This window comes from Ostrea edulis, chromosome 7, assembly GCF_947568905.1.
Source record: "Ostrea edulis chromosome 7, xbOstEdul1.1, whole genome shotgun sequence".
NCBI classification, from domain to species: Eukaryota; Metazoa; Mollusca; class Bivalvia; order Ostreida; family Ostreidae; genus Ostrea; species Ostrea edulis.
The window spans coordinates 23,033,709-23,049,566 of record NC_079170.1 but is presented as its reverse complement, the minus strand read 5'-3'; the positions used below and the strand labels follow the sequence as shown (position 1 = coordinate 23,049,566).

At 34.4% G+C, this 15,858-nt stretch overlaps 3 protein-coding genes across 5 annotated transcripts in view; 2 read left to right on the top strand and 1 right to left on the bottom strand.

Moving 5' to 3' along the window:
• The first annotated feature begins 2,708 nt into the window (after positions 1–2,708).
• The window catches only part of LOC130047932 (scavenger receptor class F member 2-like), a 53,172-nt gene continuing 40,022 nt past the window's right edge, over positions 2,709–15,858 (top strand). The window contains exons 1-2 of one of the 2 annotated variants that reach the window (XM_056143738.1): positions 2,709–2,868; positions 3,367–3,444. In XM_056143738.1, the coding sequence (XP_055999713.1) occupies positions 3,384–3,444 (61 nt within the window). In that variant the 5' untranslated portion in view covers positions 2,709–2,868; positions 3,367–3,383. The remainder of the gene's footprint in view (positions 2,869–3,366; positions 3,445–15,858) is intronic. The other variant, XM_056143737.1, reaches the window with a different exon arrangement.
• On the top strand, positions 3,477–9,166 carry LOC125649240 (uncharacterized). Of its 2 annotated transcripts, XM_048876601.2 has the most exons (7): positions 3,477–4,235; positions 4,735–4,838; positions 5,080–5,199; positions 6,443–6,592; positions 6,827–6,966; positions 7,218–7,418; positions 7,847–9,166. In XM_048876601.2, exons 1-7 carry the CDS (start codon positions 4,059–4,061, stop codon positions 8,062–8,064), a joined length of 1,110 nt encoding a protein of 369 aa, XP_048732558.1. In that variant the 5' UTR covers positions 3,477–4,058; the 3' UTR covers positions 8,065–9,166. The 2 variants fall into 2 exon arrangements, with proteins under 2 accessions (XP_048732558.1, XP_048732557.1); XM_048876600.2 differs by lacking the exon at positions 3,477–4,235 and having other exon boundaries at positions 4,826–4,838; positions 6,325–6,592.
• Positions 9,097–14,610, bottom strand: LOC125649237 (uncharacterized). Its single transcript, XM_056143733.1, has 6 exons — positions 14,473–14,610; positions 13,999–14,136; positions 13,445–13,539; positions 12,899–13,006; positions 12,191–12,303; positions 9,097–10,661 (listed from the first exon to the last, which is right to left on the bottom strand). Exons 1-6 carry the CDS (start codon positions 14,586–14,588, stop codon positions 9,780–9,782), a joined length of 1,452 nt encoding a protein of 483 aa, XP_055999708.1. The 5' UTR covers positions 14,589–14,610; the 3' UTR covers positions 9,097–9,779.

The following is a 15,858-nucleotide window of genomic DNA, read 5'->3' as shown; positions in this document are numbered from 1 at the left end:
CTGAATGATTGTTATTTACTTTATATTGTTATAGCTAACTTCTATTTAAACTGTACATACCCCATAACCCCCCCCCCCCCCCCCCCCCCTTAATGAGGTGAATAAACATCATGATTATCATATTGCAATATGAGATGACAGATATGTTTTCATACGATAAACTGCCAGTTCATTCTAATAATATCAAAACAAGTCAACTCTAGATTTATCAGACATGTCTCCTTTACCAAGTGTGGGTCAAGAGAAGGACATACATATCTTATGTTCATACAATACATACATTTGCCTATGAGGGGGCTTGTGATTTTACAAAATATTAATATTTTAAATTGTAGACTTGCATGCTTGTGTGAAACATGAAATCCCAGATTTGAAATATCTCTTAGGTCAATGAAATTTCAAGATACTATAAGTACTATCATGTATACCAAATAGAAATTTAGTGCAACCCCCCCCCCCCCCCCCCAAAAAAAAAACCTGTGAGAGCCCTATTTTTTTAAATGTGGCATATACATGATATCCATTTACAATTACATGAGCTTGTAGGAGTTATATTTTGGGCACATATGGAATATATAAATGCAAAGAAAATGAAACATCTCCAAGTTGTGTGTTTATAGATGTTATTATAAAATCATGTTGTGAAATAGCAGAGGAAAAGTGGGTTGAATACAAATTTAATTTGCCATATTTTTTTCACTTACCAAACGAAATTATAATCTCGTTGTCCACGTTGAATGCATCCATCGAATTCCTCTTCTCAGAAGAAACTTTGTTTAAACTCTCAATGACTACATAAACAGTATTGAAACTCGCAGCACTCGGAGTCGGACATCACGATCACGCTACATCAACAACTTTGTAAAATTGTTTACGTAGCGCAGCTATGCATGGTCGTGAGGTAAAAAGTGCCATTCTGCACGGACGAAACATTTGGTCCACTATTATTACATTGACGTATTCCTAATCTAAACTATGGCCAACTGTCTCTATCTTTCGTCGAGACGACCCCCTCAATCATCGAGTCAGTCACAGCAATAACTTGTACTTTCGGAACCCCTTTATGTTTTTCAACTACTCTATGACGGTGTACGGAATTCCGGAAAATAAATTCACGTGAATATACACGATTTTTACTGATCACGTGGTTGCTATCCGTCTCTACCTTAAATGACAATGTTTTAAGTATGCACTGGACGAAAATACTAGTTTCCGCAAAACTGAAACCATATGGAAATCTTCAGGAAACCTGATGTAGAGGTTTCCTGTATGGTTTCTGCAGTGCGTAAACGATTATATAGTTTCCGCAAGTTTCTGTCAAGTTTCAGTCTGCGGAAACCTGAAGTTAATGTTTTCTGTACGGTTTCCGCAATGCATAAATGATTATATAGTTTCCGTCAAGTTTTAGTTTAGCGGAAATTGTAGCCTGTGTTTACTATTGGTTTCCGCAATGCTCAAACTAACCTGAAACTTGGGTGAATTTCAGATTTTTGAAGTTTAATATAGTACAAATGAAAAACTATATAAAACTATATATATATATATATATATATATATATATATATATATATGTGTGTGTGTGTGTGTGTGTGTGTGTGTGTGATTTCCATTATCAGCCAGAATCTTTCTCATTGTTTCCATTCTGTGTAAACCATTTATTATGAAAACATAGAACACCCTGTGACAATAAATAACATTCAGGAAAATACTTTATGATTGATATGTATAGAGGAGAAATCTTTCTACAAGATATCAGTGTGTAAAACTTCAGGTACTTATTTATTGCATGAGAGTCATTTAATAAAAATAAACTAGGTGAGCCACCCCTCACAATGTGGGCTATTATATTACTTACCCTTTTGACCCCAAAATATCAGCAATTTTTTTTTCTCTATTCACAATAAAGCTGTATGTGAAGTCAACCTATCAAGCAAAGAAAAAATGTCTACAGTGTTTTATATTAAGTGATCTTGATCTTTGATCCTCAAATCAACCATTTTTAAATCAAGAGTTTCATAACAAAGGTATTCTTGAAGTATCAAATGAAATAAGCAATAATGTTCGAACCCTTCTTTATCAAGAATATCATAAGCTTTCCAGCAATAGCTAATTATAGTTGTACCGGGCTGTATATTGGCTTTTATTATTTCAAGAAGAGTTTCTTGTGTTCGATCTACCACTGTTGTAAAAAAGCACCTGTTTGTTTCCCTTTCAACCCCACCAAAGACCCAGGCACCGTCAACTTTCCGTCCCTTGTGAAATTTTATTTTACCAAATTTACTTTCGTCAATTTCAACAAATTTTCCCATTCCTCCCATTTTTTTCTGAATTCTTTTCTAAAATGCAGGTACAAACTTCTCTGGAATAATTATACCAATCAACAACAGTTTGACATTCAATTTCAAGTTCGTGTCTCACGAAACTTTCACTAGCTTTGTATACCCAGAAATATGTTATTAACATAACTTTTTCCAGCGTTAATTTGTGCTTTTCGAACCAGCTACCAGTCCTGATGGAAATGTTTTTGTTGCAGGTTTTGTTAGAACATCTCCATACAAATCCGTCGCTTGAATATGACGAATCCTTTCTTAATCCAAATTTTCCGTTTTCACAGCTGCCACAGATTTTGCCGTCCAAATTTATTAAAACAGATAATCCTATTAAACAGTGAATCAACTCTCTAACATCAGCACAACTAAAAAAAATTCTTTCAGTGTTGGGGGCATTTCATCGTAAATCATCTGTTCAGTTTGGCTACATCAACACCAGTGACCTCGTAACATACGAATATTCATGTGAATTACGTATACAAAGCGCACGTGACCATTTTGCTCAACAACGGATTCCATTAATTTTGCGGCAAAAATTGTACGTCTTCTTGCATTATTTTTTCATTTCGTTTTTTTTACTGATCTTTTGAACTAACTTTCGCTAACGTGATCGTATATATATATATATATACTAAACCGCCTTCGGCGGCACACATTTCAACGGCATATTTTGGGGACCGGTATACTAGAAGTGATCCGGTACATCTGATAATTATTGGAACCCCATACGATTACCACAGTAAACGGGTATTTTACCATCTAATAGAATATAATGCACATGTAATTCAGGACAATCCCATATATTCATTTATTTCGGTTTCGTATACTTCAAAATCTTATGGATTCGTTATCTTGAGAAATCATAATATATAAAAACAACCCGGGTATTTTAACAGCGTAACGTTTATTAAGAAGTTAGTGCCACGCGAATCTTCAGGAAAAATCCCTTTGCATCGAAATTTTTTTATGGTTTTTAATGAACGTAAATGTTACAAAAATAATAATATTCCACAACAGTTGTGAACATTTTTTTCAGTTAGTGATTCGGAAATCATGGATTTATCAATTTACAACGTCCTGTTTGCTGTGTTGCTTTGTGTGAAGTGCACTTCTGGTGAGTATGATTGTTTTATCATCGTTAACTATTGCATGTTGGATTTCTTGAATGATTTTGTATTGAGTGTAAAATACATGCGGAAAACAAATTACATGTACGGTATAAATCAAAATGATTAATTGTTATTGTATTCTAGTCTAGGTCTCTGATTGATCAATTTGAAATTGGTTTGGTTTGAACATATTTTATTGTAACTGAATTTACAAAGGGATTGAGCACACTTTTGTTTCTTTTTTAAAAACTTAGAACACTCTCTCCCATATACATGCATATACTAGTATAACAATCTATTTTGGTATACATAGTTATGGAAAGCCGTAGGGTAAATAGTATAGGCGGCTGTTTAGCGTGGGTAATTAATCAATCTAAAAATACAATTTCTAAAAATAGTAACAAATCTCAAAATAGAGTGACCCTGACCTACTTAACGGAGAATAGACAAATGACATGGTAGGATGAGGTAGAACGGAAAACCCAATGACGTCAATGGAAAAACCCGAGATAATCACAGAGGACGATCGGAAAATGCAATGAAGTCATAGGGTCGGAAAGTCTCGGCACGTGACCTGCGAGAAAGCGCGATAAAATTCACTTCCGGGCAGTAACCCATTATGGCTTTATCAATAACATACTGGGCAAATTACGTAAACGGTCAAAGTAAACTTACAAAAAAGAGTGAGGCAGCGGTGGAAAGTGATAGAGTGTTACGTTTCGTTTTCGACCGGGAATTGCGGGTTGTTAATTCGTCAGTGCAAGCGTCAATGCGAGATACTTCTTACAAAGTTCAGGTAAGTTTTGACTTTTGTTTAACAGTGTAACCATAACAGTTCAATGTCAGTTAAGCGGAATCTTTTAAATATAAGCAATTTATCTATTCAAGGCATACTATATAGTCATCGTAGGCAATTACACTTAATCTTCGTACAGTAATGATCATAAATTAACTGGTAGCAGCTGAAACAAAAAATTGCATTGATAATATATGAAAATCAAAAGTTATGAGCCAAAATTGAAGAATTGTCAATGAATTTTAGTGTATGCATATGTCCAGCGCACTGTATGCATGTTCACATCTGAACCTGAACAATATGGTGGAGCAAACATTGAGCTTACCATGTAAATATAATGGGAAAATATTCCCCTGGGCATGGCATGGCCATGCCGTTTGACAACACTGCTTGTCAGGGAAGTTAAACCAATATATTTACTAAATTTAATTACATATTGTATTTATTGTTGATTTATTCAATCGTGTTATTAGATACACATCAAAACTTTTATGAGCAGGTATTTCTGGAAGAAAATGACAATGGCGTTGTAAAAGATGCGTCATGTGAATGTCCGATGGGGGAATTCAAGTGTCACCATGTAGCAGCAACACTGTTATTTGGGTATGTTTGATTTACATTTGCATAGAACAGCTGTAGAACCGAATAACCAAAATGCTTTCTAAATGTGTTTTATTTATCAATTGCATGCAGATTTCACTTGTAATGGTAAATAGTTAATTTTAAATTCACCATTTGCATTATTTAATGTGATACTGATTTATTGGAAGTTTTTCATATCTGGGTTTCCCTCTGAACTATATAAATGATGACAGCAATAAATGTATACATGTATTTGTTACAGTTACAAAAGGGCAACAAAAACTGACGTGAAGTGTAGCTGGATTAAACATCCAAAATCGGCTGGACCAAAGACTACAATGACAATGCAGGAGCTGTATCCATCAAATCAACCTAACTACAGGTACCTGCTCCAAAATTGTTATCATGGCTATCAATATTTGTCAAAGCTATGCATCTTTAAAGACAACTCATATTTTGTGAAGGATAAAAATGTTGGTTTGCAATTTTGCGTAATGATTAATGAACGGAAACAAAATTACTTAAGTTTGCATGATTTCCCTATATAATCAGAGCACTAAAACGAGTAGTAGCTGATGAGGATAGATTATTTTTACATAATCAACTTGGACAGTTGGGGCGGTATACAGGTTGTTTTCATTGTTCTGAAAAAATGTTTTTTGTTGTCAACAGTTGATTTTCTTGTTGTTTTTAAGGAGTTAAATTGGTTTAATTGATTTTCCTTTACAGTTGTGTTGAAATTGGATTGTTATTGAAATTTTAAAATTACTGATGACAGATGCAACAATTATTTAAATTTTTGGCCAGTGAAAGTCATTGTACATATTAGAAAGACAATTATTGTTACATACAGTACATATCAGTCTAGTGAAATTGAGGTTGGGCTTGTAAAATTATTACTAATGCAAAGACTGCCAGACCTGTGCTTTTCATCAAATTATAATTCACATATATATTGATTTGGAGTAATGATTGTAATCAGAATTAATAAGATAGTGTTTTTATCACACTTGAACTAATATTAACTAAAGCTACAAGTGTATTAATATACACTTGAACTCTTCTTCTCTTTAAAGCTCTTTTCAAAACTGTGTGTCTGAATTTCTCTTTTGTCTAGTCCAGATACAGAGGCCTAAATGGTCAGTGCTCAAAAATGATTTTTGTGAATATTGTACTAATGAAACTTATTAAATTATACTAGGTCTAAATATTCATCTTTGTTTCATTTGAAACAAATGGCATTGAATATTTTGATCTAATATGAGAGCTCGGTCAATTTCCGAGTACAGGTACTTTTAGATGCAAGTTTATTGTTTCCACTTGTTTAATTGATTTACACCAAGAGAGTAATGCAATTAGTATACTGGTACCAGGGTTAGCAATATTATATGCACTGTGGAAGTAAAGTATGTTGCACAATATTGTGCTATTCAGTATTGTCCTGTCTTTGATAATATATCTCATGTATCTAAATATGCATTTAATTTGAGGTGTTTTTTCTTTAAAGCTATGCACTGGATTCTCTCCAAGGAACCAGAGGTTGAGGCACCACCTGTGCCAACAGTTGAAGACCTTATCACATGTCAGGAGTACCTCGAAGCAAAGGAGCCTCTTCCATGGCTGAGACAGCAGCTTGCGGTATCACCTGACAAGGTTATTCATACAGCCTTTCTGACCACTGGCCAAAGAGAAAATGCTGTATGGGCAGCAGTACGGAAACTTCGATTTACTGCCTCTAATTTTGGTCAAATCATAGCAGCTACAAAGCGCAACAGGTAAACTTTACATTTACTTTACTTAAGTACTTTGATATTTGCATCTCAGATTATTTTAGTTAAAAAAACTATTAGTCTATATTGACTTCCTAGAAATCCCTCAAATGTATTATCGTATATAAACATTGCATTAAATACACTTGATGTTAGTGCATGTGATTTAAAGTGTTAAATATATATTCATTGTCCAATTGATAGTACAGTTAATAACCTCATCCATTTTTTTCTCATCAGGTTGACTAATTCGCTGAAGAAAAGGCTTCTAAGTGCCTACAACTTGGAGAAGAGAGCCTCCATCCAGTGGGGTATAAACCATGAGAGTGTTGCAATAGCAGAATATTGCAAAGCAGGGGACGTCACAGTAGTGCAAACAGGTATCTTGATATATTTGTGCGAGTTATGATACCATTTACATGCAACTATAGATATCGATTTTAGAAGAAAAGAATACTCTTGCTTAAGTTTCATATTAAATTAATTAATTAAATTAAATTAAATTTTCTTATTTTGAAATAAAAGTCAATATCATTATGGAATCTATTATATACGAAGCTGAAACTCTGCTTTAGTACATGTATGTACAATTTGGTCAAATTTATTTAATAATCATTATTTGTATTTATAGGCATATGGCTTCATGAATCTGGAGTTCTTGGTGCCTCTCCCGATGGATTTGTCCAAGGATATCCTAAACTCCAGAAGTTCCATCTTCAAGGAAAAGTAGCTGGATGTATATCACCAGATATCATTGAAGTGAAATGCCCCTTTTCCGCTAAAGGGATGGCCATTAAGGATGCCTGTGCCAACTTGAAAGCTTTTTATCTGGGTAAGTAATGGATAAGATTTTAATGACAATGTTTCCTTAAAAGGAGGTACTACATTCTCAGGCAGATGTCTTTAAACATAAATATCAGTTCATTTTTTTAAAGAATAAATTACCTACCTAAGTTACAATGCAAGTTACCATGTCGACTGTTGAACTGTAGGTCACAGGCTCGAGTCCACCAGGGGTTTTAAGTTTTCCCCCAGATTACTTTTTACTAAAACTGCGTTTTTGACCAATGAAGTATATGTAAATTTAATAGTTTTAAATTTCAAAATATTGTTGTACATATCCACCACATCATTGATATCAAATTCCTTTGGTGTAGTAAGTTTCATCCTGTGTAAGTTCTCATTTTTCTAGGATGTATAATGGTCTAAAATAATAATCATGAAGGATTGCTAGATGTCAGTTTTTCATTTTTTTTCCAGAGTGCAATTCTGCAGGAACCCTGAATCTGAAGGAGCGCCATGACTATTGGCATCAAATTCAAGGTCAACTTTACCTTACAGGCACTACTTGCTGTGATTTCGTGGTGTGGACACCAGTGGATATGGCAGTGATTCGAATTCTTCGAGATGAGTTGTGGCAGTCAAACTTGACAAATATGATCGAATTCTATTTCAATGATTTTTTACCATCTGTGTAATAACAAGCTTGAAAGATATTTGTATTTTCTTACATTTCCCATCCACACACAGGTTTTTTTATGTCTTGATATCAAGGGCTTGGGCCTTTTCAATTGGGAAATGATAGTGACATTTGCTTGAAATTGGGGAAAACGTTTCATACAAACGAGGTAGAGAAAAAAACTTAAGTGCATGAGGTATGATTGGACTCTTTGTGACTTTCAATTTGGTCAAAGCCTACCTCATTTAAATAAGTAGATGCCAAAATATAAGGTTTACTTAACAATTCTAAAGCAAAATTTGTCATTTGTGGCCTGTGAATGAGTTATGAACAAGGCATACCTGCTTCGATCTGTTTTCATTGCTTGGGAAATATAAAGTAAAGATTATGAAAAATATTTGCTTTTTAGCATTAAAAATAAATGTATGCACCCAGGGGTGCATGAGCCGAGTTGCATGGGATACATTGTTTCAAAGTTTCATTTGATTAGATTGTAAGTTTTTATACGCCCGTCTTAAGACGGGACGTATTATGGTATGGCGTTCATGTCCGTCCGTCTGTTAGCTTTTTCGTGTCCGACCCGTAACTTAAATACTACAAGGCCTAGAATCATCAAACTTTGTCTGTAGATACATCTTGGGTAGAAGGTGTGTCGCACATTAAAACCAGGTCACTGTGACTTTTCATTAAGAAGATATGGCCATATATGGCAAAAACTTGTCCGGCTCATAACTTGAAAACTATTAGACCTAGAATCACCAAAATTGGTCAACTAATGCATCTTAGGTAGAAGGTGTGTCGCATCCTACTTTAAGGTCACTGTGACATTTAATTAAGGTGATATAAAAAAAAATGTTTTAATGGGTACAATTTATACTGTTAACAATATGTGACGGGCGTATCATGTGCCGTGGCGGTGCACTTTATTCGAGTTATCCGGAAACCAATTGTTGATGCCCGCCCGCATCACCAAACCAATAGCCGAGTTGAACTTCGTTGCAACTCGGCTAAAAATGAGACCTTCATCAAGACATGAGATGAAAACTTATAATACAGTATTGAAATTAATTTATGTGTGCAACAAAAAAATCCATGTATAACAAATAAATACATGTATCATATGTTGACAATTTTCTTTACACTAGTAATTATGTTACACATCAAATTGTTCAAATTTACATGCAAGTTGACAGTTCACAACAAGATCTAGATTGGATGCATAGCATCAAATTATCCAAGTCTTTAAAATTCCCAGTCTTATAAACAATTTCCAAGGAACAATTGAAGAATTTAAAATATTACAGTTCATAAATTTCTATAAAGATGGGAAAAGACAAGTGATGTATCAATACAAACCTAATCCCATATACATGTCAGAAAAATATAAGCTGGGGTAAGAGTAAGAAGAATCTTAGATTATTTCAGCAGTAGAGTTCCAGGACACATTAAAAAGGTATACTACATCATCATAATGGTTGACACCCTTTTAAATAAATATCAGCAATATTCGTCTTCATGGGCAAGTGGTTAGAGCATCGCGCTCAAAATCAAAACATCAATCAATCAATCCTATTGCTTAAGATTAAATCGCCTAACTGAGTAGCTCAGTAGGTAAATTAAATTTGAAAGTTTTCAATATAAAAATATTGTTGTACATATCCTACACTTTATATTCACATAAAATTTCTCTGGTGTAGCATTCCCCCTTAATACATGTATCTGAAATAAATTGCACTACACATTATTAATTTCATATTTGTCTGCAATTTCCTTCAATAGAGGAGACTGTAAATTTACCAATGCCACACAGAGTTGAAACATTTTAGTAGATAGGTGTCTGTATTGTGACGGTATATGGTTTAGAATACTATAGTTCTTGATTCTTTCATTTGCACGCTCAATGTGTATCCTACTTCTCCCAATCTTGTAACAGAGCTGTGCTTCCTCTTTAGTAAAATGGGACTTTGAAGAAAGAAAAGGTGGAATGTTTAACGTAACACCTGAAGGCAGTTTGTCGAAAATGTTAAATCCCTTATCTGCTAGTATCATATCCCCTGCTTTCAACTGATCTAATACACTACAGTGGTCGACAATAGCAGCATCAGAAGTGGATCCAGGATAAAGATCTGAACTATAGACCAAAGCACCATTTGGTGCTACACAAGTGACGGCCTTCACTGTGTGTCGACTTTTGTAGTTGCTATAAGATACTGACTGGTTGTTCATATTGGATGGAACATCCTGTGTTATTTCTGTTGCATCCATAGCTATTCTTGCAGATGAAAAGTCTTCGAAAGATTTGGGCAGTGATCCTTTACATTTTAACTGGGAAGGTATTCCAACTACATTCAAAATGCCATCAAATAAGATTTCGTGCAGAGCTGCAACAAAGGTGTTAAAAATGTTTGATACTGTAGATTTGCTGATATTAAATCTCTCTGCTAAATCGAGGTCCCTGAGATTAAGACGCAATTTCATCAGAGTTAAGAGAAGTTGATCACAAATACTCAATCCCTGTACCGTCCAACCACTATAATAGTTAAATGGACCCATTCTCTCTAACATAGCCACCAACACGTTAAACACATCCGATGGAAACGATGTGTATAGCAGCATCTGAAACAAAATAACAGCAATTTATAATTGTGGAAAGGAATACTATTATTAGGCCAAATAAAAAAAAATGTGTGGTTCCAGCTACCCAACTGTCCCTAGGGGTGCATAATATATACCACTATACTTATAGGGTTTAGACCCAATTTCCTTCAGGTGAAGCTTGACTGTAAGTTCATTCATAGCCAATATATAGATACCGCTAAAATGCTAAGCTGTAAACACTTAATACAGGCCATCTAACATCATGCGGACTCTGGTTGAAATATCATTTCCAACTTTCATATTCAAAAACATGCACAGATTTTTTTCTGTACTTATCTATTTATTTGAAATATATATTTATATAAAAGAGTTGCCGAAACTAGAGTGATCCCTACCATTTATATATATATATATATATATATATATATATATATATATATATATATATATCACACCATATACATGTATAAATGGTAAAGAAGTGAAAGTAAAGGAGAATTGTGTTTCCATCTAAAATCTATCATTAATAAAGTCCCTACCTTCCTACTCTATTTTTCAAGGGAGTGTAACAAGAACCACACATATTAATTTATTTCGCTTTACCATCATAAAGAATTTAAACACTTGCATGAAACAAGAAGCCCATGGGCTGAGTCACCTTGGCCCAGCTGTTGTCATTTTTCAAAGTTTTTTCCACCAAAACATTGCCATATTGTGGTCCTAATCTAATCCCAAAGGGTCATGACATAATCAAACTGAATTCACACATCATGGGGATGTCTCGATACAAATGCATAACTTACATAACATTGTTGTTCTGGGGAAGGTCAAGGTCACATTTAGTTGAAGAAACAAAAAATATTGCCATCAGAAATCTATTTACAAAATATGAAAGTTCTTTCTTAAATTCTACAGGAGATATTGAATACTAGTAGTTTGGTTTTCTTAAAAGCAGGTCAAACTCCAAGGTCAAAGTTAAAAGCAAGAAACATGAATCCACTCTATTTCGGGAAGCTTTCATATAAATGTCAACTTTTCTGGCCCAATGGTTCTTGAGATCTTTAAATGACCCACTATATTTGCCTTTTCTTGATTATTTCCCCTTGAATGTAGCATGACCCTTCAATTGAATGAACTTGAATCCCCTTCATCAAGGGATGCTTTGTACAGTGTGATTGAAATAGGTATAATGGTTCTGGAGAAGATGAAAAGTTTATGATCACGAGTCGATGGACAATCTTCGATCAGAAAAGCGACAGTGTAATTTTAGTATTGTGGTAAATTTTTCAAGAATTAATGCTGCATTTCTGCAATAGGTTAACACCAATTAGTTCCCTACTGGTCATATTAATTTCACATGGTGACCTGGTGCCAATGTTTTAAGCCACAGTTCAAGGTCAAACAACATTAAATGTACATTCTTTCGAATATTACAACTGTCAATGAATGGGGGGGGGGGGGGGGGGGCGACAATAGGGGACATATATTGCTTATGCAATACTCTCAGAATGCTTATTTAAATAATCTTTGTTATATATATGACCAACCTTGTCTGGGTCTTGTATGATGTTGCTGATTGAGAAAGCCTTTTTTCTAAGTTTAACAGATTCTAGTTCTCTCTGAAGATCTTGCACTTTTTTCTCCAATTCAGTGACACTTTCTGTAAATGTAATTATACATATTGAAAATAATATAAGCAACAATCTCAGTAAACCATAATCAGGGTTGTGGTCTATATTTGTATTTTTCTTCTAGGGTTCTGAAATCACCACACTGTTTATATGCGGCTAGTCTAGATCACATTATATGCTTGATATCACCAATGCTTAGCATCTGCTTTACACATGACATGACATATTATGGTTAGTGTAGTATAGGAGAGAGGAGAAAATCTTTGGCTGGACCGGGAATCGAACCCAGGACCCCTGTTAGGTGCTCTAACCACTGAGCTATCCAGGCCGATATCCACAGTCCATATAGCCCTAATTACTACATTTATTATAACATTTTATTGAAAGGGAAAGTTTGGGGGAAGATATGGTCACCATGTGAGCGAGGCGATTTTTGATATATAATCGCCCACAGAAAATATTACTCATATTGGAGAATGGTTATCCACAATCCTGATAAGGAAATCAAAACACTATGTTGCCTGTCATGTACTTGAAATAAATGTACATGTGTTGACTGCTGTACAGACAGATAGATACTATAGCAAAAATGAAATTGAATTCATTTTATAAACCATTTAGTACCTTTGGGTGCATTTGGAAGTGAACCAGCATAACAATGGTCAGTGTTGCTCCCATGTGCTTCAAACTGCGACATTGGTACTTCCATTGCACATGCTCCACCACAGTCATCTGTATGAAACATAAATTGATAATGTTATAATTATAAAATTACAATGTTATTTATTACAGTTTTGTTGATTGATAAAGCTAAATGAGAATTTACACATCAATAAATCCAAAAATGCTATGTAGATTTATACATATGCACCTGAAAGCAATTAACATAATGAGGGGAAACTGTTCAAATTATTTTTGAAATTGATAATACAGGGAACAAATTGGAATTATAAGAATCAGTTTTCAGTTTGTGAGTAAAATGTCCAGGGTTTACGCATTGATAAATTCTTTAAAAAGAATGTTTAATCCTATAATTGTGAAAGAACATGTAATTATTGAAGTGTTAAAGTACATTTCATGAAAAAATCACAACTAAGATTGAAGAAGTTATCTGTTTGATATATACATGATATGTTTACAATGTGAATATAATGATAATGATTTAACAACCTATAGAGACTGTGTGATTATCAACTGCATATGGATGGTCATGGTTTGGTTCTGCATTGAGGGACCTCTCTGTATCGATATCCATAAGTTTGCATCTGTAAAATTCATTCAAAGTTTTATATTACATTACCTTACCTATATGGGCATTTTTATATAAAAACTAGAGATTGTTTTTATGAAAAACAATGTCTCCCGGCAGCACCCCAAATTGGAAGTGCTCTATTAAATGAAACCTTTTCCCCCTTAATGAACTGAATGGTACGGAAAGCAGGAATATAGACATTATGAACTCTGATAAGTCATATTGGAGAAGTGTTCACAAACTATTTTACACCCTCAGATCCACTATAACTTTAAGGAAAACAACTGGATGTCTTCCAGGGGGAGACATAAAAAAATATTCATCGAAACATTAATTAATTACCCCCCCCCCCTCCTTAAATATACATCAATAAACAGGGACAACGAATTGATCAAAATTGTAGACTATGCCACATATAATAAGGGAATGAATTTGAAACCAGTATCTGTATGTGCATTATTCTGTAATTCACCTTTTGGGTTTCAAAACTTCAGGAAAGCAGTCAACATTCTTGCTATATACAAAAATTGTAGGTCCATTTTCCTTTTTACCATCTTTAAAATGGCAACTACAAATTCTGTCATTGCTGTTGTATTCTCTATCTGCTCTCCTGAAAAGTAAAGGATATTACACAAGCTGAAGACATTTTAATTTTAAATACAGCTGGTATACATATCGTTGGGTTAAACAGCTGTTAAAGGTACACGTTTGCAACATGCCCTGCAGTGCAAGATATTGTTTGATATAAAAAAGGAATCACTGTATTTTAGTGCAGTATAGGCAATACTTTATAGTATATAACTTTTTTATTACATGAAATTATTACTGTAAGTGTTTGTATAGGACACAAGTTGTCACAACGGTGATATGATTACCATTAATACTCGGTCATCGACAGCTTTTCACCATTTCATTATTAAGATAATTTATTTTTTATTTAATTTACCTGCATCTATCAATCCATTTCTTCCTCTTCTTGGCATCAGTGGGGAATCTAAACAGACTGCAAGTACGTTTAGACCCTGTCATATGGGTACAGCCGAAAGCAAAACAAAGCGGCATCTTCGCCTACTGCCCGGAAGTAGTAAATCGAAAGTGAAAGTAAACGAGACTTTCCGACCCTATTGCAGGGGCAAGGAAAATCCGTCTGGAAAAACCCAAGGACGTTCGGGAGGCCTTGATCATTTTCTGACAGGTGTGTAAACACGTCCTTTCGAAAATTATTAAATGGCTAGTGTAGATTAATAACAAAGGATCCGAGCATGTAACAAAATAATAGATAGAAATTTTTTTTTAAAAAATCCAATGAAGTCAATGTTTATTAGAGATACTAGAACGCTCGACTCTGTTAGAGTTAATGACATAGTATAATAGCCCAGGGTCACAATCTGGGACATTCAAATAATTTAACGGTCCTCACACTGCAAATTCCTTTCATGCCGACTATATTTATTTGTTGTGATTTACAAAACTCTCGTTTTGCCAATAGAAACATCGAAAGAGGTCACCTGAGGTTTCGTGGCATTTCAAATCCGTTCTGTGTGTTACTAAGCTTATCTGTTCAAGCAAATAAAAAAACAAATAAGATATATTTTACGTTTTCTTATCTACTTTGATAATGACACCAGTTCAGTCAACGCCAAAGTAACTGCATTATGTTTGACCTGAAAGAAAATACACCCTGTTTTATTATTTTAATTACAACAATATTGATTTCTAAGCTGTAAAATTTCGAATATATATATGTATAACTACATGCATGACAGAAATGATCAGATAAAAATGTTATCAAATATGAAGGTAGACTGGTAAGGTTATACCAACGACATAATTACTTATCTTGCAGCGGCATTTGACCGGATATTATAACCAGGTACGTGTACATATGCCTCCGTGGCCCGATGAAATAAAGTCACCGATTCAAGATGATAACATAAGACACCATGTGTTATTCATTACGAGAATGGAAAGGCCACATACTCTAATGCCATTCCCTATCAAGAAGGTGATCATTCTCAAAATTTATGAAATATTCCCTATAAGCTCAAGAGTAAAACAGTGCATGGGTATGAGTTCCATGTTCCTCTCCAACCCACGCCACCGTATTTAAGTACTATCAATGCTTTGGGTTTTTAATGTTGGTTCTTCGGGATGAAAGTACACCTCCATTCCTCCTTTTTTATCATTATTTCCACAGATACTTCTCCCAGTCATCGATTCATCACCTTATCACATGTTTTAACATTGAAACATCGCACCATTACCACTAACGCACACATATCGCACACTACTACCGACATCGCTCACTCACGTAATATCATAACAGACCCAC